Below are 24,420 nucleotides of genomic sequence, written 5' to 3' on the forward strand. Positions count from 1 at the left end.
GAGCTCTGTTTCAACTTCTGGAGAGGTTCTACTCTGAGCTACTATCGTGTCTGTCAGAGAAGTTCCTTCGACAGTGGCCATTCCATTTCCTGTCAGTGGCTGATGGACGAGTATGGCTTAATTTTCGACCAGCCTGGTTTTTGTAGCCAGGCCATAAAAATTATTCACTGAGTATGCATGTGTGTAGGTGCCCGTGATTTCTGGGTGCTTTCGTATGCATGATCATCTTTGCATATACACATCTCATAGCATCGCTGCAAAACTATGTAAAGTCACATCATCATTGTACATCACCGCTGTGTACACGGTTTGTCTTGAACATTATTTTGTGTAATGTGACGACTAGTTCACGTGTAACTGTGCGTTTCCGTGGGTCTATGTGGTTATATGTCAGTGAGTGTGGACTCAGTCAGTTCTTTCAAAGCGTGCCATGTATACAATGCTTCGTACTTTGTAGATATTATCGTCCTGGTGGAATTTTCCCGTCATTGTGACTCAGTGTTCATACCGTCTTTTGTTGAAATAAGCTTTTCCAAAACGCCCACAAACATATCCGCCGGAATGCCAACCGACCCCGCTGCAGACAGCAACAGCAGCAGCCACTCCAAATCCGGGATTGAGGCAAATAAGACTGCGCTGTTAAATGAAAGAGAAAAAGAAACGCTTATACGCTGATAAAAAAAAGGATGTATACATGTTCAAGCTTTTCAAAATAAATTTGCCCGAGTCGGAATCTAGACGACGGCGCTTTTGCTGGCGGCTCGACCAACGACGAGAATTGTGTATATTTTTCCTCCGTTAGCCTGACTCCAGTGGCATTCGCGAGGTTTGGTGGGACACGCTTTTTCTAGCCTAGCGGAAAGTTAGGCTGGCGGTTGCTGCGAGTTTTAGAAATTCGACTGCCGCATTTTCTGCACTGTTTCTACTATCGTGAGGCGACAAATTACTGCAAAACAAAACACGAACAACAAACCTTTTCGTTCGAGTCGGAGAAAAAAAAGGTGGACCCGATTTTCGCGCCACGCTTTCTCGTGCCGAGTTATTGGTTCGGAGTGCGGAAAGCTTGCACGGCACAATAGCGACTTTACCCTCTCCTCACGCTCGCACGTTTTAAGGCTCCTTTGTCAGCAGTGCTTCTTATCTCGGCGGCCTAACCGAGTTGGCACCGTGCCTAGCGCACTTTCGTCGCTGCAGGGTGCGAAGAGGGCTCAGTTTTGCGCCGCACGTCGATAGGATTAAACAATAAGGATAAAAAGAAAGTATCAAGGTAGTTTGATTATGGGGCGCGTGGTTGAGATCGATCCGTTGTCACTCACTGCGAGCTGTTTATGCGCCCCGTCTGTAGCCTTTTAAATTCTCAACGTCGCCACACGTGCTGAGAAAAACAAATTAATGAAATTGTACGGTTTTACGTGCCAAAACCACCATATGATTATGGGGCACGCCGTAGTGGAGGACTCCGGAAATTAGGACCACCTGGAGTTCTTTAACGTGCACCTAAATCTAAGCACACGAGTGTTTTCGCATTTTGCCTCCATAGAAATGCGGCCGCCGTGCCCGAGATTCGGTCCCGTGACCTCGTGCTTAGCAGCCCAACACCTTAGCCGTACGTGTTGAGAGAGCTTGCAATTTCAGGTTTCGCCCTTAGGGCGCTTTGCGAGCACAAGTGCAAGTGTGCCATTGTGCGCTGATAGCCGCCCGCCTGAAACACTTTCAGTTTATCATAAGAGACGGCACGTGGACGTGTATGAAAGGGCTGTCAATGTATTCTGCACTGTTCTAGGTGCTGTGGGAGTGGTCTAACGATTTAAGTTATGCGTTAGATAGGATGCGACAGATAGGATGTTCTACATGCACCGTCGTGGCCGTGAGTGGTGGCGCTAGCTAACACTCCCAGGGTTGGTTTTACGCAGTACAAACACATAACTACCCCCGAAAGGGGACGAGAAAACGGCCTCACAGTAGCTCAGTTGATATGAGCATCGCGCGCGTAATGCGAGGTAGCGCGTTTGTGTCCCACCTGCGATCAGTTATTTTTTTGTCCATTTTCGTTTATTTATCATTTTCACACTTCAATTAAAATTACAAATGATTCCTCCTATGCTTTCCTTGGTGTCATTTTCTGATGGGATCTTATGAGAAAGTGTTCTGTTTGGCACTTGAATAAGCAATAGCGATTTACTGAATCCGAGTTTGAGCACGTGTGCTTCCTCAATGCGCATTAAAATCTTGATACGCCGGTGCGTTTCAATCGCAGTTTGATCGGAACTCGGCCGCCGAAGCAGGGGTTGAAACACATGACCTGACACAGTCCTGGCAATGGCTGTCTTTAACGTGCTTATTGCGCTAGAGAATCTCATTTGTGACCGACTGATATCTCCAGTGGACTTTCTCTTCTTTTCATCTTTCCGTCCCCCTTTCCCTTTCCCCAGTGTAGGGTAGCCAACCGGGCTCAGTCCTGGTTAACCTCCCTGCCTTTCTTTTATCATTTTCTCTCTCTCTCTCTCATTTCGATCCACCGGAGCTGTGATTGATCGCTTTAAAGCCGTCCGCCTTGGCGGCTACAAAATACCAAGCACGTTTCTCACACCCTCACGGTACAGGGAGCTCTCGCTTCCTGTCGTCTAGCTTGAATCACGCATGTTCACCAACTGATAGGAACTAACACTGGGAATATTCTTGGACTAAAAAAAAAAAAACATGTTATTTGCTGAATCACGAGATAAATATGTATAAACTTGAAAAGTATGGCTACCGTGCGGTCTCTTTGCCTCTTTCTCGCTCCTACTTAAGCTGCGCAAGACAAGCTGTTGGAATGAATACCTGCATGTATAATTTGGTTCAATTCAATATGGCCTTCCTCAAGGCAGCCTCCTATGGCCATTTCTTTTTTGAAGGATACACGAACGACATCGTGAGCGTACCATTGCATTAACGTACAGTACGTATTATCCGCAGACGTCACCAGTTTTTCTTTTCTTTTTTTCTGAGTTACTCCTCGCAAGAGGAGCTTGTATATAGAGGTAATGCTGCTTTGAGTGCGCTAGACACTTTGTCTGGAGCAAACTGATTGCAAGTAAAAAGAAAAAGACTAAAAGTGTAATCTTTTCGCGCCCTCGGCAAAAAGAAATATAATATTAAACACTGATGCTAAATCATTCAGTTATTGAAATTATAAGCAACTTAAATCTCTTGGTGTAATATCTAATGAGTACGTGAGGCGAACCAACCACATCAGATGCATTACTTTAAAGCTGTTACGTGCTGTAGGTTTCTCATCAGAATGTCGCTATAAATTTTAACCTAAGCTTAAGCTCATCCTGTACGGTGCGGCTTTCCAATGCCACCTCAATTACTATTACCTGGTGTGGGCAACTACCTCTAAACCAATATCATTATGCTTCTAGTTCTGCAAAAAGAGCAATAATACTTATATCTGGAGTCAGTTACAGAATTGATACATATAAGCTTTTAATTAACTTCAAGATTCTCAGTGCGGACATTCTTTTCTTTATTACAGATTATTATATTCACGCAGATTTGATCTGCAAGTGTCTCTGAAAAGTTTAAGGCTGTCCTTGAAATGAGACGCAATACATCCGTATATTTCCATGAGACAAATAAATAAATGGCTAGTTTCGCGCCTAAGAACAAACTAATGTGAAAAGAGCCTACATTATTTATTGCCTACAGCATTATGTAAGTTTGACGACTTACATGATGCTTATATCCTGTCTTCCGCTTCCTTTAGGCTATATTTTATTAAAAGTTTCAGACAATACTGTTACCTAATACATTTGTTTGCCATTTTATTGCGCTCAATTCTGTTACAGATCTCCCGCCATGCTCCAATATTTCATATTGCAACTTGTGCCCTTTTGAAACGTTATTTCGCTATTGCCTGCTGGTATAAATTGTATCCTCGTGTGGCCGCTGTATAATGTATGCTTGTATTTGTTTTCTGGGCCCTAGATGTCCTCAAGCTACTTTTTTTGTAACGTGTTTGTCTGGAGTCCATTCCCTAATTGACTGCAACGAATAAAGCATTCATTCATTCATTCATTCATTCATTCATTCATTCATTCATTCATTCATTCATTCATTCATTCATTCGTCCATCCGTCCATCCGTCCGTCCGTCCGTCCGTCCGTCCATCCATCCATACATCTGTCCGTCCATCCGTCCGTCCGTCCATCCATTTATCCATCCATTTATCCATCCATCAATCCATCACGTACGTTTTACATGAGGGGTGGGCTGTTTTCGCACTCTAGTTCTTCAATGATGCACTTCAAGTGGATTAGGTTTGATTGAAGCACGGCGTTGGCAGGAAGGCTATTTCAGGCCTTTGATCTCTGGATGAAGAATGAGGAAACATGGGAAACAGTACGGGCTTGAGGTGGGTTTACGATCTTGTCGTGGTTGGTTGGGTTTGATTGGCGGTAAGCTGGTACTATGATATCCGTTCGAGGTGACGTGTCAGAAAATTTGTGGACAAGAGAAAGACGGGAGACTTGGCGGCGTGATGCAAGGCTAGGGAGGTTGGCTTGCGACTTCGGTCTCTGTGAGCTATAGGTACATAAATAATCAGGCAAAAATAAATCGTACTGCGCGGCCCAGCACAGAATAAAGCATGGTAATATGGTTGTGTTGGTAGGGATCCCAAAGTGAACATTGGTATTGCAGTTTAGGCCTGACTTGGGAGCATTAGCTTAGAAGTTTTACAGATGGCGGCGCTAGTCGTATATTACGACGAATGCAATTAAGAATGCGATTAGTTGAATTTATTATGTTGCCTATGCATGCGGACCAAGATAGATCAGAAGGCGGATTAATTCCTAAGTACTTGCAGGCGCTAACAGAAGAGATCACAGCCAGATATCACGTATTCGAGATTAGGGGAGGACTGCTTGTAACGAAATTAGGAAGCGAGGATGCTTTAGTCTTCAAAGACGTTAACGACTTGCAGCACCAAACTTTGTTGAATCGCAGGTCAGAATCGTTATTGTTGTTAATAGGGCGGTATAGTATGCAGTCGTCTGCCAATAGCCGGTTCGTCGAAGAAATTTTAGTTGGGAGATCGTTAATATAGATTAGAAAGATTAGGTAGCCTAGAACTGGTTTCCGGCTGAACACCGGAGTTAACAGGTGAATGGGAAGAAGAGTGCTCATTGGCGTAGGCGAACTGTTGCTTGCTCCAACTTGCTCAGAAAGTTTCGTATCCAGTTGAATACGAGATAATGAAGGTGTAAGTGCGAACACCTTAATAGCCGGTTTAATGCATGTTCAAAAGAGTGTAAAACTGGGTGAGCTGGTTGACGTTCATGATAAAAAGGAGCGCAAAAATAACAGCAACACAAGAAAGAGGAATACGCGCCTGTCCTGCATGCTTGTCTTTCTTGTGTTGCCGTTATTATTTGCGCTGCTTTTGCCATGGAGTCTTTTCGAAGTTGAGAACCAGGACGTCGACGGGTGTGTTCGTATCAAGGCTAGAGCTAATGTCGCTAAAGAAAAGCGCAAGATGGCTGTAACATGAAAGGTCCTTCTGAAAGCCATGCTTATCGGAATGCAAAATAAAATGTAGAGGTAAGAGACTCTACATTATCGGCATAGAGACTTTGTTCCATTAATTTGCAACATATAGACGCAAGAGAGATGGGACGACAGCTTTTAGATGAAGACAGATTACCATGTTTCGGAACTGGAATGACCACGCCCACCTTCCAGTCCCGTGGAAAGATATCATATAGAAAGGGATTGCTGAAATATTCATGAGAGAATGACACTGATAACATGCTTCGTACTTCTTAATATTTTAGTATCGATGCCATCTATAGCGGCTGTCGATGTTATCTGTAGGGTGTCGATTAAATCGGTAATGCTAACAGCTTCAAACGTGATTTCAGGCACTACTGGGCAAATGATTGGGGGAGTGCAGGCTAAATCATCGTCGTGTTTCTCAGTAAACACGGAGCAGAAAACAGAGTTGACTGCACTTCCATAGTGTATGAAACTGCACGTATACACATGCAGCGTCCTTTTCTGCAGAATGGCTAGGTTATCCTCATGACACATCTGTCGTCATGTACAGAGGAATTGCCGGCCCGCATAAGCCAGACGCTCGGGTGCGCCAAGAAAACTTGACCCATAAATTCAGATTTACGCCGATCGACCGACCGATGACTGTGCTCAGAGCTATCGTTGTGTTTTGAGTGTTGTTCTTCTGGGCACAGATTGGCCAAATCAAAAATTAAATTCCGGGCTTAATTTTAGCTTTGTCTGGTTCTTCACCACAACTTCCATATGACAATATTAAATAAAGAAGCTGAAGAGCTGGGCAGGTCGTGAAGGGAACCTAAATAGCACAATGATGACGATTATTATAGGCTGTCTGTTTATTGCTTTTGGGTCCCTGTAACTTCTCATAAGCCTGTCCTTTTGGCTTTATGCAGTGTGTAGGCACTTTAGTGTCGATCATTAGGAAATGTATTTCCTGCTGTGTATTGGGTGGTTTTGATGCAGAAAATTAACACATTGTTACAAAGAGAAAGCCGAATGCACAAACGTATATACAACTATTTACATGGGAAAGGTTGGAGGTAAACATGCAGGCTGGTACAGGTCACACAGCTCCAGTAAACAGTCCACCAGTTCTTTGTCTTTGTCTTGCCTGCACAGTCCTGTCCAAATGGACCATAAAAATATATTAGTCGACATAAATTGTAAGGCTGTAAGTCTATCGTCTGTTTATAGGCTACCTATAGCCTTTATATAGTAAAATGTAAATAGTAAATAAATTACATAGTAATGTATAAGTGTATAATGAACTCTATGAGTGTGACGCCAAGCGAAAAGCTAGTGCATCGGCGTAGTGCTACACACAAATCAGAAGAGACGGGCAAGAAAATTACTAGACATTCTCTAAGGTTTGGTAAATGCTGTGGTTGAAGGTTTCTGGCTCGAATAGAAATCAGTGCGGTTCCCAGTGGACATGACTTTCTGCAGAGAGCCCTATTTCTTGATAAAGACAAGGAAGAAACAACGGTTGATTGGAGAACAACTATAGTCGGAATCGTCTTCGTTTGCAGGAATCCGTTTGGACGTCTTCTCTTCAAACTCACGTCGTTGAGTGGACATAATAATGAAATAAGATATAACGAAAGTTAGATAGGTCAACCGAGCTCACGCCCGGTTCTCTACCCCACGTCTAGGTTGTGACGAGGGGGGAGGGCAGAAAAGTAGGGAGAAAAAACGAAAGTTTTGTCAAATACGCAATAAAGACAACGCAGTGCAAGCGAGAAAGGCTGACGTAAAGCTGCTTCTCGTTTTAAGATCTATTTTTACCTCCGAACGACGTTATATTCCATAAGTGTATACGGGTAGTGCGCAGAAATCCTCTCATCCGAGAACTGCCGAATGGGCCTAAGTAGGATTTGCTGCGCATGAACGAAAAAGAAAAGTCAAGTTCTAGTGCCTCTTGGGAGAAGAGTATCGATTTGGACCTTCAGATATTTTTACTCTGGAGCTGACAAAATCATTAAAGAAAATAAACTGGAGTATAAAGATTATAATTTCGTAACTTTGCAACAAAGGTGAGCTTCGCAATTTTGATTTTATCCGAAGCACATCAAAGGTTCCGGTTGAAGAGTCTAGAGTGAAAGAAGCGGATGGGGGTGGCTACAAGTAAGCGAAAGTAAATATATTCGAGCAGACAACAATTTATTAGGAACTAAAAATATGCCATATTAATACAACATGAATTGTGCAGAACATCCCATTGTGCAATAATCATGTATTATCAGATGCTTGCGGAAAATTCCAAATGTTTAACACACGTTCCAACACATAAACACATACAAGCGTAGGGAGCACGATACAGTTAAGAGCGAAAGCGTGGGGTTTGCGCTATATTAATAATAATAATAATAATAATAATAATAATAATAATAATAATAATAATAATAATAATAATAATAATAATAATAATAATAATAATAATAATAATATTGTTGTTGTTGTTGTTGGTGGTGGTGGTGGTGCCATCTTACAATAATCGTACATAATAATAATAATAATAATAATAATAATAATAATAATAATAATAATAATAATAATAATAATTTATTATTATCTTCTCCTTCTTGATTTTCTTTTTATGTTAACTGCAGGACGAAAGCCCTTTCCAGAAGTATCAAATTACCCCTGGCTCGCGCCAGCTAACACCATTTTAATTTATGCATGGAAAATTTCATCTTCTTTATCCAAAACCTGCTAAATTGATATAATATACATCACCATTAAATACACAAATCATTTGTGACTAACACTTTTCAAGCTCACAAAACAACTAAACTGCCTTAGGTAAACTGTTACCTAATATACAAAACAACTGTTTGCTTCAGGCGTTCTAAAAGACGCAGTTGAGATAATTGCAAATTAAATTATGGGGTTTGATCTGGATTGGCATCCAACAGCTCCAATGCTCCAAAATTTTGAAATTTACCGTTTTTCGTGATTTTTGTTGAGGAAAGGCAGCCTAGAGATTCTGTCCCTACCGTCAACGACAATCATATTTATTGTACCTTTATTATCTTTTAACAATTAGTTTCACAGAAAGAGAATGATTAGAGGAACCCGAGGTGCCGCTTGTTCAATGACACTACCCGAATAATTCAAACAAACTATGTCACTCATATCGGTTTAGTCTTACACAAAATATCAGTTTCAATAATGCCTGGAATGAACGTTGAAATTTGATGACGAATGCATTGAATTAGTTGCAATGTTGAAGATTTAGAAAATGTGACTGCGTTAACTTGTGACTGACTCCAAATTAGTCATTTAAACAACTTCCCCTTGGCACTAATAAAAATTTAATGAAAAGTAATGTGGTAGTCTTGTGAAATGCGCTTTATTAAAGGCAATGTATCACTGCCTCGCCTAGAATCTTTGTCATATATATATATATATATATATATATATATATCCGAATCGTCAAATCGTCAGCCGAATCGTCAAATAGATTGCGCATAAAAAACGTAGAGAGAAGAGAATAAGGCAGTCAAATACAGAAATAGAAACCAAAAAGTAGCTTGTCCGTGCGCGTTCTTTTATTTCATCCCGTGCGTTTTGAGCGGTGCTCCTTTATTCGAGAGGCAACCTCTGCAACGGCTCCGGCGGGATCAAGAAAGTTTTGGGCGGAAGAGTAGGCATAGTGTAGACTTAAAGCTGGGTGTATGGAAGCCCAGTTGCCTGAACTACGCTGCCGGGCTGACTGGTGACTTGCTGGCTTCAAAAACGAGACGCCTTAAAAAGACAGACTAAACAAAAAAGAATAAGAGCACCTACCAGGTTGAAATTTTGCTGCGGCCTTATTATAAAAGCAACGGCCAAGGCACTATACGAGATATGGCGTACTAGGTGGTTAGATATGGAAGTGCTTTGGCACAACCAGACACGCGTAGAGAGAGAGAGAGAGAGAGAGAGAGAGAGAGAGAGGAAAGGCAGGGAGGTTAACCAGAGAAAAAAAAATCTGGCGTAAATTCCGCCACAAGCTATCCAAAGGCAGCAGTCTGGCTGGATTCTAGTAACACCAGCTGTGTTGCTGCTGCCGTTGGGGCCTCAAAACAAGCCCTATACCACTGACCGCCCAGAAGGAGTTCAAAACTACACACTTAGGTAAAATAATAAAGCAACCAAAAAAGAAAGCAAACGTTGCGAGACACGACAGCAGGATTTCGCTGCGGCATGGTTAAGAAATAAAATGAGAGAAAATGGAGCATTCCATGTCGCTCGTGGTAACGGTCCTCGGTGCAAGACCCGCTGCGGTTATGAGGAAGAGAGCCGGCATGTCAGCTAACATTTCCTTCCGAACTCATTTAATCTCCGCGGCCTCGTTTCACGCTCGACAGTCGGAAAGCATAACGCGGTGACACGAAAGAAGTAACAGGAGTGGCCTGTTTAGATATTTTTGCTCACTCCTCTCGTAGGCGCCGCTTCGTCGTCTATAGGCCGCCTCATGAAGAACACGCTTCGGTGCGGTGTACTTTCAAAGTACTCGTCCATCCACTTACGTTCGTGGCTTCCAAGTCATCACAACATAATAAACATATTATCTGGAAGCACGGCTTGTGTCGTGTCTGGCTTCGCGACTCCCCTTCGCATCAGTGCACAAGCAAAAGGGCTCTTCGCCACGTTACACGGACTGAACTGTCAGCGCACGTTAGAACGGATATGCAGCCAGTGTGCCCAGCCGACACGCGCGCACATGGCGTTAAATATCGTGTCCTTACATTTTTATTTATTTAAGTGCTTTTCATTTTGAAAAGTAATTTTTTTTATACCATGTCACTTACGTAAAAACTCTGCGACAGGTTGCAATGCGTAATGGCGGAGCCGTGAGGGCGCAAATTGCTTTGACAGTTCCCGCACATCTTTTTTTTTTCGTTTGCTTCCCAGGAAGCTTTCCCCTTTTCATAGTGGTGCGCTATTAAATAACTTTAAGCTCTTACTCGACAAACTTCCGTGCGCTACTTAAATTCTGAGCATCGGTGGATTCCTTATGAAACACCATAAGTTGAATACACGTATGTGGAAAGCAAGCCCGCAAGTTTTGCAAGCTCTAAATTAGTGTTGCCTCTTCGAATAAAGCGGATTTTTCGAGCGAGGTCATCAGATAGTACGTCTTTTTCATACAAAATTTTTCATACCCAGGTAATTTCTATGCCTGAATCTTCCTTCTGTAAGAAATAATATATCGGCGAAACGGGACAATCAATCAACGTCAGGTTAAACGGACATCGCGCGGACACAGCTAAAAAGCTTCCCAAAGACGTCACTCAGCATTTCAAACAACAAGGTTATAACTTTGATGAACTTAAACTCTACATCCCACAGTCAAATTTCCATCTTGCGCGAAACAGAAAATACACAGAATCTTACGTCGTCCATTAGTTGCAACACATTGCAACCAATAGGCATAAAGGTTTCAAAGGGAGCTTGGGAACCTATTTGCTATCCTAAATTTCAAGTTATAGACAGCAGCACCTAGTTATTTTTTATTTCTAATCGGGTTGCTTAGTTTCTTTTTTCCTCTTCCTTTCTTTCGGTTTTTATTGATATATTTATTCTTCTTTACCGACGAGCACTATTTTCTGCTGTTACTTTTATTATCTATTTCAAAAAGATGATAGTTCACTGACCTCCAACAGAACAGATAATCTCTATCCCCCCTTGTCGTCCAAGGCCCTTCCACGAAAAACAGAACCCACATAGACACGTCAACCGGCTGACACACGAAGCTACCTCACATTCCTCCACTGACGTTGAATAGCACGCCTTTATTTCCCAGTTCTACACCTTCGCCGCTAACACGCCCTCGGTCGTTGCCTAGCCCACCCGCCTATCCCCCTCTCCCCTTTAGAACCACACCTATACATACTATGCCGAGGAGCGCATATGTCGCCTTGAAAAAGACAAGTCCACTTGTCGAAATCGTTGAGTCTGGCTTTCGCCTTGTTGTCGTGTTGCTCATTGTCTTGAATTTCCATTTCCCGCCTTCCCCGCGTTTTTCCTAGTTTTGGTAAAGCAGCCTTCGGATCAATGTTGCTATGGAAGCGTTTAATTATGTGTATTGAAAGGCCCTGCCATGAACCGCTTGCACGGACAAGAAAATTCACTTTTTACTTGCCTACGGTGTCTTTTTTTTTTCTTTCTTTCAACTTGTTTCGCGTCAAGAAAAGACTTAGTTTAGGAGAAAATCGCGTCTGAAAGTTCTGCACACCTCGAGCACACTTCGAAACACCCTGCTCAGAATGGGGAGTGTAGCATTTTCACGGCACGCGGCCCGAACAGTTACGAGGCACAGACCGCTCGAAAATAGAAGACGTTTATTTAGGGGCGTGTGATAGCTTTTATCTCCTGAAGTGGGAAGGGAAGTGGGAGCGGAAAGAAGGAACGGAAGTATACTGCGCATGCGCAGAACTAGCATGACGAAGACACAACGGAGAGTCGTGACATTGCTCATACCATCACCGCAGTTTACTGCCCACGGTGAGAGTAAAATGGCGCCCCGCAGCCGGCGCTACGGTTTCTTGCGCGAAACGCAATAACGCGGCCAGAAACTGAGCCGACAGTGCGAAAGAGCAAATGAAAGCGCAACGCCGAATCATAAACACGATCTCTGACGCTGGTCGCGATGGGCGTCGTTCTTTGCTGCTTGTAGTTTGTGCGAGTTTCGTGAACCAGCAAAACCAGCGCCGCACTACGCGGTAACGAAATCATCGAAGCGCGAAACCGCGGGCGGCGCAGAGTCGACGGAAAACGAAAGCAATTTCGACTGAAAAAAATCAAATTTTTTTTCTAATAATCAAATAGAAGTAGGCGAGTAACTTTTTTCTTCCGTCTTATAACGCAATGCAAACGTCTTTTCATTACGCGCGGTTGAGTGCTAGTCACATTATAATGAGGAGATGTGCGGTCGTCGGGCTAGTACTTGAACGTGCCGGTAAAGTCTCAAACCCTGTCCTGAATTTGCCTAAATTTCTTTATTACTAAAGCTCCGTTCTCGATGATATTGACACCTTAGACGTTCCCCAACATTTATCTGTCACTTTAGCTTGGCCTAACATTTGCCTAATAGATGGAGACAGGAGCAATATAAATTAGGAGGTAACAGGAATGCAGCTGCGTTGTTTCAGCCATGAACATTGGCACTTTCCGCAATAGAGAACCTGAAACAATCGCGACAACTACAGAAGTATACACAAGATAAACGCAAGGTTTTTGAACCTTTTCTTTAAGAGAAGAAACTAAAAAAATTTAATTGTGGGGTTTTACGTACCAAAACCACGATCCGATTATGAGGCACGCCGTAGCCGGGGATTCCGGAATAATTTGGGCCACCTGGGGTTCTTTAACGTGCATCTAAATTTAAGTACGCGGGTGTAAATAGAAGCGTGGTAGAATAATAACGACAATGGCTAAAAAGGTACTCCTCAAAGACGGAACACGATTGCAACACTTAGGGCCAGACAATGAAATCTTCCTTACCTCAGTAAGGAAGCCTTCATTGCAGTGAGGCTACCTTATGTCACTCTGAAAGGTTCCTTACTGAGGCGCCCTCGGTGAAGGCTTCCTTGGTGCTTCCTTGGTACTTCCTCAGCATAAGAAGCCAAACAATGAAACCTTCCTTACCTCACTAAGGAAGCCTTCATTGGGGTGAGGCTACCTTATGTCACTCTGAAAGCTTCCTTACTGAGGGGCCCTCGGTGAAGGCTTCCTTGGTGCTTCCTCAGCATAAGGTAGCTCCAAAGCTACCTTCATGCGTCCTTACGCCGCTCCTGGCCCTGAACGAGCGCTTCACCTCACTGCTTAACCACGTGGCATTCGCTTGCGCATGCGCACTGTCGCCCACCTGCGGAGAAGCGCGAGCACGGTACGTCTTGCCAGGCATGTTCGTTTCAGTCACGCGTGCGGCATGCAAGCATTGCTAGGCGTTGCTAGGCGTTGCAAGACGCCGGCGTGCCAGCGTTGCTGGAGCACATCAAGTTTTGCACTGTAATGCGCAACTTTTTTTTAACTTTAGTAAACGAAACTAGAAGAAAGCGTCCACGCTTCTCTATATTAGCTATTCAATTTAAAGATTGTGCGACGATACAACATTTTTTAATAGAATAATGGTGTTCGCGGAAAGATTTGAAGAGATAATCTCGAACCCAGGCACGCGGCAACTGCTCCTTAGGTGAGGACGGGTGAAGGGAGCTCTCAGAGTACGCTTGCTTCCTCCATCGGTCCTTCGCTGTAAGGAGGCCTCACGTAAGGTTAGGAAGCGCTCGAAGGAAAGGAACTAGGGGTGCGCGAATATTCGGAATTTCGAATACGAATCGAATATTTTCCATATTCGAAGCGTATTCGATTCGAGAAATGCATGTTCGGAAATTCAGGAATATCCGAGGACGGCCGAATAACGGTGGAGACGGCGAATATTCGGATAGACTGCGAATAATTGAGCAATTAACCAATTGTATGCTTGCTCCGCATTCTCCTAAGAACATGTTTATTAACTGAGAACTTCGCATGATCCGCTCATTATCTGTATGCTCTGTTTCAGTCTATCTGCTTCAGGCATTTGAGACATGATCAGTTTCGGTTTCTTTTTCACCAAGCTTTATAATTCCAATTATTTTTGGAATGCCCCATTGCCTTGAAGGTTGCAAAGGCAACTCAGGGTTTGCTAACATTGATTCAAAATGTATCAAGGCTCTTTGTGCGGAGTGGAAATTTGATGAAGTGGCCAGCCTAGGCATGTTTCTTGATCCGCGCTTTATGGCCACAGTTCATCAGGCATCTGTTCAGATGATCTGGCTGAAAAACCTTGTGACAAGGGAGCTCCAGGAAGCCGTCGTGGAACACCGTGGGGACACCGCCGTGCCAGCGTCGACTTCGTGTCCACTGGTGGCATCGAGTGTATGGAATGCTTTTGACGATCTAGTGATGAACAAAGAGAAGACACATTTGGCATCTGCCCCTGAGGGGGAAGTTACAGACTACGCGCAAAAGCCTCTTCTGGAAAGGGGCATGATTCCTTGTGAGTGGTGGCAGTCCATTGGCCGCTTCAGGTACCCGCTTTTAAGTGCACTCGCCCGGAAGTACTTGGCGATCCCTGCCACTTCAGTTCCTAGTGAAAGAGTCTTTTCTACCGGTAGAAATGTGACAGTGCATAGAGAGCGTTTACTTTGCCATATTGGCAGTTACTTGGCCATATAGTTACTGGCCATATAGCCTGGCCATATAGTTACTTGGCAGTTACTTTGGCCATATTGAGCAGTTAATTTTCCTTCACGACAATCTGTAACAAGCGTTTTACCTGACTGAGGGCATTACCTGAGTCCATTATCTATAATTGAATACCTCTTTAATTTGAAGCAACCTTGTAAAATGCAATGTTATTTTTAAAAGGGTAATAAAGCTATTGTTACCTCTCTTGCAATTTTTTAATACTACACATGTATTCGATATTCGATTCGATATTCGAAGAGAGTTCTTCGCCCTATTCGTATTCGATTCGTAATCGAAAATTTCAATATTCGCACACACCTAAAAGGAACGTTTTATTGTTTGGACCAAGCTACGTTCATGCGTCCTTACGCTGCTCCTGGCCCTGAACGAGCGCTTCGCCTCACTGCTTAACCACGTGACGTTTGCTTGCGCGTGCGTGCTGTCGCCCACCTTCGGAGAAGCGCGAGCACGGTACGTTTTGCCAGGCACGTTCATTTCAGTCACGCGTGCGGCATGGAAGCGTTGCTAGGCGTTGCACGACGCCGGCGTACCAGCGTTGCTGGATCACATCAAGTTTTGCACCGTAATACGCTACTTCTTTAGGTTTAATAAACAAAACTAGAAAAAAGCGTCCACGCTTCTCTATATTAGCTCATCAACTTAAAGATTGTGTGACGATACAACCTTTTTTATTGAATAGTGGTGTTCTGGTGTTCGCCTAAAGCTTTTAAGAGATAATCTCGAACCCAGGCATGGCGGCAACCGCTCCTTACGTGAGGACGGGTGAAGGGAGCTTTCAGAGTATGCTTGCTTCCTCCATCGGTCCTTCGCTGTAAGGAGGCCTCACGTAAGGTTAGGAAGCGCTCGAAGGAAAGGAACGTTTCATTGTTTGGGCCTTATTGCCTGTATAAGCAATACCTTAGAATTACGTTTGGGAGCGCACCACCAAGCGTTTACAAACAGCAGCATCGAACCGTTAACCTGCGCCATGCGAACAACAATTCTCACGAAGCACGTTCCATAGAAAGGGCGCGGTAATTTACTACAGCCACGGTCATCTTGGGAAGCAAGGCCTGACGAGTAGATTTCCGAATTTGCCCCAAAATACGATTTAGGCTCCAGCAACAGCTTTGCGTTCCTCTCTTCGCGAAAAAAAAAGAAAGGCTCCCCGGTAGCGCTTGTAATTGGGGGCGCAAGGTAAGAAGAACAAGAAAAAAAAAAGGGAACACTCGAAGACACTGTGTTGAGTGTAAGTAGAGCCTGCCGACATGATGATTCTATTGGTTTTTACTTTTCTGAGCTCGTCTGAGCGACCTTCTCCGTCGCAGACGGCGCACCGCGTATACACGAGTAAAAATGCACGTTTGTCGGAGCTGTTCCCTAAGCATATTTACTTCCCCAGTGGGCTTTTTTCGTATCGCTGTTCAGCACACGTGCGATACGGTGTGCAAATAAAGCGAGCCTTTCGATCCGCTTTCGTATCTCTACGGTGTACCCACGGCGTTCTTACGCGTAGACTTATAACCTCAAGTGCAGCGCCATCTTCTGGCTTATTTCTTTCGTTTTTTTTCCCCCTTCGTTGGTGTACCTGGGGCCACGTAGCTCCTCCGCATGCGAGAAAAGAAAGAAAAAGGGAAAGGAAAAAAGAAAGGAGAGAAGAATGGTCCGCGCCGTTGATTGGATTGAAACCTCTCATCGTTCCCGCTTTAAAAATACATGTGTACGAGAAAAAGAGAAAGAAAGGAATAACCCCTTTTCACTTTCACTCGCCCGGTGCCCAGGCGCCGACTCCGGTCTTTCGTTCTTGACTCGATTCCGGGTCGCTGCTTAGGCTTCCTGGGCTTCGCGCGAAAGAACAGAAAGTCTCGCGCACGCTTCGGGCAAATGAGATGCGCTTGCATCGCAGGCGCGAAACTATGGAAAAGCGCGTCAGCGCGCCGCATACTGGGGACTAAGTGCGCAGCAGTTCGCTTGGCGTATCGCCGTGTTCTTTTCGCTGTTCGCGCAGACTCACTCGGCTCGTTTTTTAACTGTTCCCTATGCCGCCGCCGCTGCTGCTGCTGTTTCCGCCAGTGGCTCTGTTTTTCTTGGTGGAGGGGGGGGGGAGGGGGGCGAACCGCCTTTACTCTGCGAGTGCTCGCAGGCATCGTCGGCCAAATCGAGAGGCGCAAAATTCAGGGCCACCGCTGAGGCGGTTATAAGGGTGCCCCGAACGAGAATCAAAAGGCGTCGGTGCGCACCCGACTGGCGCTGCAAACGGCGTGTTTACTTTGCGTGCGCTGAGTTTTGCGAGAGCGGGTCCTTGCGAAGCAATGGCGGGCGATTCGCCCTCGTGCGTGTTGTCTTTGAAGTGTCGATTATTTCGAAGTGAGAGCGGCCGTGTTCTGGCTGAATAACAAGCCTGGTGTTCTTTTAGCAGTGGGTCAGTCACTCACTCCTCCCCCCCCCACCCCCCCCCTCTTTTGCCTTCCTTATCCTGCCTTCTCTTTTATAATGGCTAAGGATAGCAGGAATCGGAGAGGTGAAAACTCGCAGACGACATGCATTCTTTCTTTTTCGGAAATGTTTCGTTATGTTTTTGAATGGTCGAAGCGAGGCTGTTTTCATTGGGCTGTTATCTATGACATATCTATAAACCCAGAACCGTGAACGTCAGCGCCGAAGGCGCCCAACTTTGAATGCTTTATTGAGACAAAATAGAGAATTTCTTCTTTTTTTTCTTCTGCAATGAGAGCTTTTTCTTCAGGTGTCGACCGACCATGCAGTCTTTGACTATCTTGTCATGCGGGGTGAAAACAGAGAGAGAAAGATGAAGAAGAAAAGGCTGGAAGGTTAGCCAATGCCGTTTTGGTGGTTGACAACCCTACACGTGAGAAAAGGGAGTGGGGGAAATAAGGATGAGAAGGTAGAAGAAGGGAATAAGAAATGAGAGGGGATAAAGTGATAGAGGAAATGGGAGCTGGGTGAGCGGCCGGCGCCAGAAGGAAACAGTTCAAGAAGTATCCATTCGACACAAAACCGAAGACGGAGGTGAATATGGGTTTCCTGCGTGCTGCATCTCCGCCATGCGACGTCCGCTTTTCACGTAGCTTCCTGTGCCTTTGCTCACAGTGGGTTACGAAAGCCAAAAACGGAATTTACAGCCAGACAGATCAACGTCTGCGGGAAAAATAGAGGAAGTGCGCGCGAAATGTGTAGTAACGTATATCTGTAACAATTTATATTTATTTGTTTGTTTGTTTGTTTATTTACTGTCAGTTTTTTTTAGGGGGGAGGCATATTGTTGTGACGTCGGACGAAGAAATGTAGCACGAATGGCCTCTGGCATTTGTCGATTACAGCTTCTGTAGAACAGTAGAGGAGAAAAATAAATGGGAATGAAAGGTGCAGGGACACCAGTAGAATTGTGCCCGGTTGGCCACGCTGCGTTAGAGAAAGGAAGTGTCAGAAAAAGAGAATAAATTCCCACCAAAGGAATGACTTTAACCTTCGCTGGGCAGCCTGACAGCGGTTGATGCGACGGCGGCTTGAAGCCGCCAAGATACGCAACATACGATAAAATTTTATTTCCATCAAAAAGGTGATGGAGGCTGTGGGTGAAAGTTGCCCTTAATAGCAGCTTGACAGGAACCCACAACCCCCTGAGTACAGGTTAATGTGATTGCGCCTGACACTGCTTACCTCTAATGCCATGAACCTATAGCTGCCGAGCACACCAATATTTAGTTTTCACCGCTACAGTGCCTGGTAGACCTGGACATGCAGAAAAAAAAAGAGTACGCTTGTATGTGCGCATGAGCTACCTGGGTCACGAACTATAAGGCTCATAATTTTTAACACCGAACCACTTCCACTTTAGTCCGTATAACCAATGTCAACGGATTATTGTACTTAGAGAGAGAGAGACACGAAATAAAGGATAAATGCAGGGATGTTAACCAGAACAGAAAATTCAGTTTGTTATCTTACACTGAAAAACGAGGGAAGGGAAGGTAGGAAGATAAGAGAGAAATTGAGACACAAAGCACATGCAACACGCTCATAGCTGTTTCCTTCAATATCACTGGGCGCAATCACAGTACAAATTGATTCTGAAGCCTCTTGTGTATATTTGTTGTGGTTAAGGATTCAAGCAAAGCCTTCGTCGTCTTCCGCTGCGATGACTTACGACGTTGGCATTCCAATCTTATACAAAGTCAGAAATACCGTGTCAAGCAAGTAAACCATTTCTCTCTCTTATGGCTTATTGTTGATGTGTTATTGAAGAAAGAAACGTTATTATTTGAAATTATTTACGTGTTACGCATAACAACTTACATTACGTTATTACAACGGACAGATGGACGGACAGACGGACGCTCTTCAATAAAAATTGGAGGTATTTGCCTGGCTGCATGCCTATCAGGCTACTCCGGCCGAATGCGATGATAAGTAGATCACAGGACCCACTAGTTTACGGTCCAAGTACACGCTGCATCTCACGGTGTGAACCCTGAGATACATCTATAGCATGCCGCTAGGAGAATCCTTTGGAGTACTATTAGGTTGCAATCTCATCTCGTGCGTCGAAGTCGGGGCGCAGTGGCCGTCCTGCCCGCTTAATTTCACGCGAGGAGCATTTTGTACGGGCTACGGTCGGCCGAAAGTACGACGCGGATACGTATAGGCCGTACGGTGTCGCGCACGTCAACTCAACGAGATCTCTTTTTTTCCGCGCGCGCAGTGGTCAAGGGCGAGCGCGGCCAGGACACGTGGCTGCCGTGCGACGTGGACTCGGAGCACGACGACAGCCCCGCCAAGGTGCTGTGGTACGCGCCGGCGACGGCCGCCAACTTCAGCGGCGGGGAGCGCACGCCCTTCTACATGGTGGAGGACACGCAGCGCAGGGGCATCTGGAACGGGCAGCACGCCATCGGGGTCCACTGGGCCGGCCGGGCCTCGTTTTCGGTGTCCCGCTCGCCGGCCGCGCTGCGCCTCTCGCGCCTCGAGCTCTCCGACTCCGGCGCCTACCTGTGCACGGTGGCCTTCCACGGCGGGGCGCAGCGAAACTCCACCGTGCGACTCGTCGTGGGCGGTGAGTGAGACGCGCTCCGGAGAAGTTGTTCCCCGAAGGCGTGCAGTCTCGTGCTCATCATCAGCAGCAGCCTGGCTATAAGCCCACTGCAGGGCAAGGGCTTCTCCCATACTTCTCCGACTACCCCGGTCACGTGCTAATTGTGGCCACGTTGTCCCTTTAATCTCATCCGCCCACCTAACTTTCTCCCGCCACCTCTTCCCTTCTCTTGGAATCCGGTCCGTGACCCTTAATGGCCATTGGTTATCTTCGCTCCTCATTAAATGCCCTGCACATGTCCATTTCTTTTTTCTTGATTTCAACTAAGATGTAATGAACTCGCGTTTGTTCCCTCACCCAATCTGCTCTCTTCTTATCCCCCCTTAACGTTACACCCATCATTCTTCTTTCCATAGCTCGTTGCGTAGTCCTCAATGTAAGTAGAACCTTTTTGTAAGCCTCCAGGTTTCTGCCCCGTAGATGAGCACTGGTAAGATACAGCTGTTATAAACTTTTCACTTGAGGGATAACGGCAACCTGCTGTTCATGATCTGAGAATGCCTGCCAAACGCACCCCAGCCCATTCTTATTCTTCTGATCATTTCAGTCTCGTACTAAAATCACCAATTACGCTGGGATCGCTCATCTATACCAAAGGAATGATGGGTCTGTAGCACGTAGTTTTCACCAATTCTCGTGCTTGTATGGCTTCTGACGCTCACGCGACTTTACTTATTACACTTTTAACCGCCTCAGTTCTAAATTTTCGAGCAATAATTTTTTTCTAAATGCGTTAAGGAAAGAAAACTTTGCGCACATGCCTAATCGTTGCAATTTGTTAAATTAAGAAGATAATCTTGGGTAAAATGATGAATGTCAGAAGTCATGAAGCCGTTTGAGGCCTGAAGGAATAAAATTTATTGAAATGTATCTTCTATATGCACCATCAATAAAGGAAAATCAACGCGAACAGTGCGTGTGCTACCCACCATTCCTATGCTTACCCACCACGCTTGACCCCTTTAGGTACTGGCACAGAATTTTAAACTCTATATATATGTGCAGCTAACAAACGACAACAAATACAAAGTGAACTAGATGAGGTTAATTTAATTCGGGGCATTTAACGTCCCGAAGGTTCACAATGTGCTGTGAGGGATGGCGTATAGTGCTGGACTCCAGTTTGATTTTGTCCACTTTCGTTTCGTTAATCGTGCACCCAAACCAATTCAATTATGGGGCTTTACGTGCCAAAACCCCTTTCTGATTATGAGGCACGCCGTAGTGGAGGACTCCGGAAATTTCGACCACCTGGGGTTCTTTAACGTGCACCTAAATCTAAGTACCCGGGTGTTTTTGCATTTCGCCCCCATCGATATGCGGCCGCCGTGGCCGGGATTCGATCCCGCGACCTCGTGCTCAGCAGTCCAACACCATAGCCACTGAGCAACCACGGCGGGTGGATGCACCCAAACCATAATACACGAGTGTTACATCTGTGGCGCGGGCACGTAGCTCTCCGCACAGGTCCTGTGGGCTAAGGGTCCGTAATCAGGTTTCGTGCTTATCGTCCGCAGCGCATGCAGGCATGTGTGGCCCCCTCCAAATGACAGTCGCCAGTCGGCTTTCTTTTCTTTCAACCGTGATTTTTATCTTTGCGTGTAGGATAACGACGCTTAACTCTAGTTGTTTTGCGTCTTCCCGCGGAGATCAGAATGCCTACCGGTAGTCACTCCACGCTAGAGGCAATCACGCGTCACTTCCTAAGTACTGTCTTACACAACATTCAGCTTCACGAAAGTGATCAGAATAGATATACTACACTGTGGTCTCGTGGCTAACAAGGCTAACGCTCTCGGCGTTCATGAAATTCTATCCGTTTTGCTGAAACCATTTTAAGGCGTATGTTCAGGTATAACTTCAGGAATCTAGGAATACGCAATGCCGCCTTGCAGAGTCGATAAAGGGTTTCAACGTCAATGGGTGCCGTTTAACCGATTCCTTTTTGTGACGAGGTTATGAAGATAAACATAAGAAAGTTCATTTAGATGTAAAATTTTGATCGGCTACCACGTTCTTTTGAAGAAAACTTTGGCGCGAATCAAGCTTCTTGAGGAGACAAATTGATACTGTTAGATTATAGACGATTCCCCGCGTTTTGTTGGGCTTAATTTGATTCGAAACAACGAGATATATGATCAAAAATTGCATCAGGATGTCATCTCCTAAAAAAAATGAAGTACCACGCAGGTGCTAACAAAGAACTCGCGAAAAACAAAGACAGAAAAGAAAAATACCAATCGCAGCGACGGTTCTTCGGTGATCGTGGGATTTGAGGGTGTGCAGTGCCATTGTTCAAGCGCAGCGTGCTTCGATATCGCCAGGGCGGCTCTATGCTGGCGTTGTCTTGGTGGGCATTAAAAGATTAATTCTTCGCCCGGGCGGACGCTTTGTGCGGCCGCGATACAACATTAAAGCGGATTCAACGCCGCTCCAACCTCGCCCCCGCCGCAACGGGGGATTTGTCGACGTTCGATGAGCGTATAGCAAGTTTCCGTGCCGTGAAGAGTAGGAACCAATTTCCTTTCATAGACCGCCGAAAACCGATATGCCTCAATCCCCGTTTTCCTCCTTCATTTCACTTCCCTGTTCCTCAGCGATCTTCCTTCTTCTCCTCGTCTTCTTCTTCTTCTTTTTGTGCTTATCTTATCTAATACTTTGGGGTGAACACCAATGTTGCTTCTTTTTAATATTGTGGTGTGACGATGTCTTCATCGCTTTTAATTTACTGATCCCTTCCGCACACCTTTTTCCGCTTCTCATTTCTTTCACTGAGATGTGTCAGATCCCGTGACTAGGGTCTCGCTTATTTTTCCTCTCTCTTTCTCTGATATTTTCTCATCCTTCCCGTCAAGGCAGGACGTCATAATCACGACGTCTTTATTTCATCCCTCTATCTACTCTGAAGCTCCTTATCGAATAAATTAAAGCGCTTGCTAGCAAAGAAAAAAAAAGAAAAGAAAGATGAAGGAAAAAACACGAACCGTCTGGAATTTAAAAAAAAAGAAGAAACAAATTAGTGGCGAAAACCGCGATACGCAAGGATAAAAGAAATCGACGTTTCTTTCGTTTCGTTCTGCCTCGGTATATGTCGTCATCTCAGTGAGCTGTTGAATCTCGAAGGAGCGGCTGTATCCTTCCGTTCTTTTTGTCTCGCGCGTCGCGCTATTCTTTTTGCGCTTCGGCGATCGTCTCTTGAATATAAAGCAATTCTTTCACGCGTGATTACCCGTCGCCGTGATGGAACGCCATTCGAGGACAGGAGCGACATATGCGGCGTCCCACTAAAGCTTGCCGTGGCTTCGCGGTTATATATAGGGGACGTTTGTTCGTCACGCTTCGGTACACGTCGTCACATTCTTGCGTTTTTGTCCTAAATTATGTAAGAGCGCGTCTCGGTGGCGCGAGAGGTGGATTTATAACATTCGGTAATATCGTGTTTTCTTTTCTCCTCTCGTCTATTGCGACAGCTATACTATACGGACACTCCAGGGATACCTCCCTACATACCGCCCTACGTCGCCGAAGGTCCAGTTTTTATCGCTATAGTGGGGTAATATCACATCACACGTGCACTTTGTTACCAGGATGGGCCATCAGACACTTTACCACCATGGTCGGCCCACGCTAGAAACGTGGGTGTAACGCCTACGGCTTGATTTTGATCTGTATAGTGCTCTTACATTAAAGCGAGGTGGCGGAGGCGTTCTTCACTCTATGTTAATTGAAAATCGAGACGCTCTATAGGAAGGCACCTTTAGTTCATCTTTTTTAGCTAAGGGTGGGACCGAAAACCTGTTAAATACCGTGAAGCCGAAGTAACCACGAAATGCGAAGTGATTAACAGAAATGAATAGTTACGGTTAGCGCTCTCTAGCTTCGATGCAAGTGACCGATGATGCAGGTGAGAGAAGGTGAATAAAGGAAAGGTTGCTCACAATTCAACGGCAATATTTTCTTCCATGGATCGACTATCTTCAAGAAACACGTTTGTTGAGGAAAAGAGAAAATAAAAAAGGAGGACGGTGGAATGCTAATGTCAACTCTATTGCCTTGCGCTCCTCGCTGTACACAGCAACTAATTCGCAGGCACCCCCTCCGAACTTTTTTGCTTAAAGTGTAAACCTGAATAAAGCGAAAAACAGACATCCACCCGTTCGTAGCAATTGCTACAAAGGAAACCCATACGGGTTCCTCGAAAGAAAAGCCTCATAGTTGAAAAATTCGTCCTGGTCCGGGACTCGAACCCGGGACCACCGCCTTTCCGGGGCAGCCGTTCTACCATCTGAGCTAACCAGGCGGCTAGCAGATAGCAGGGCGAAGTCGAATTTGTCGACCACACGAAGCAAAGGCAAGAGTTTGACGTAGTAGTCCTGCGGAAACTTTCGAGGAACCGGCCTTTGGACTTTGTGCAGAACGTCATGGCGACGACGACTACGTTTATGATGACAACCGCAAAAATGCGCCTGGACTGTCCATATAACTGCTAACGCAATCAAAACCAGCATATTTGGCAAAAAGGGGGGCAA

The 24,420-nt window shown here is 45.2% G+C and overlaps 1 protein-coding gene across 2 annotated transcripts in view; it reads left to right on the top strand.

Moving 5' to 3' along the window:
* The window catches only part of LOC135905088 (neural cell adhesion molecule 1-like), a 288,619-nt gene that overhangs the window by 68,768 nt on the left and 195,431 nt on the right, over positions 1-24,420 (top strand). For both annotated transcript variants that reach the window (XM_065436102.1, XM_065436177.1), the window contains exon 2: positions 19,502-19,852. In XM_065436102.1, coding sequence (XP_065292174.1) covers positions 19,502-19,852 — 351 coding nt within the window. The remainder of the gene's footprint in view (positions 1-19,501; positions 19,853-24,420) is intronic.

This window comes from Dermacentor albipictus, chromosome 1, assembly GCF_038994185.2.
Source record: "Dermacentor albipictus isolate Rhodes 1998 colony chromosome 1, USDA_Dalb.pri_finalv2, whole genome shotgun sequence".
NCBI classification, from domain to species: Eukaryota; Metazoa; Arthropoda; class Arachnida; order Ixodida; family Ixodidae; genus Dermacentor; species Dermacentor albipictus.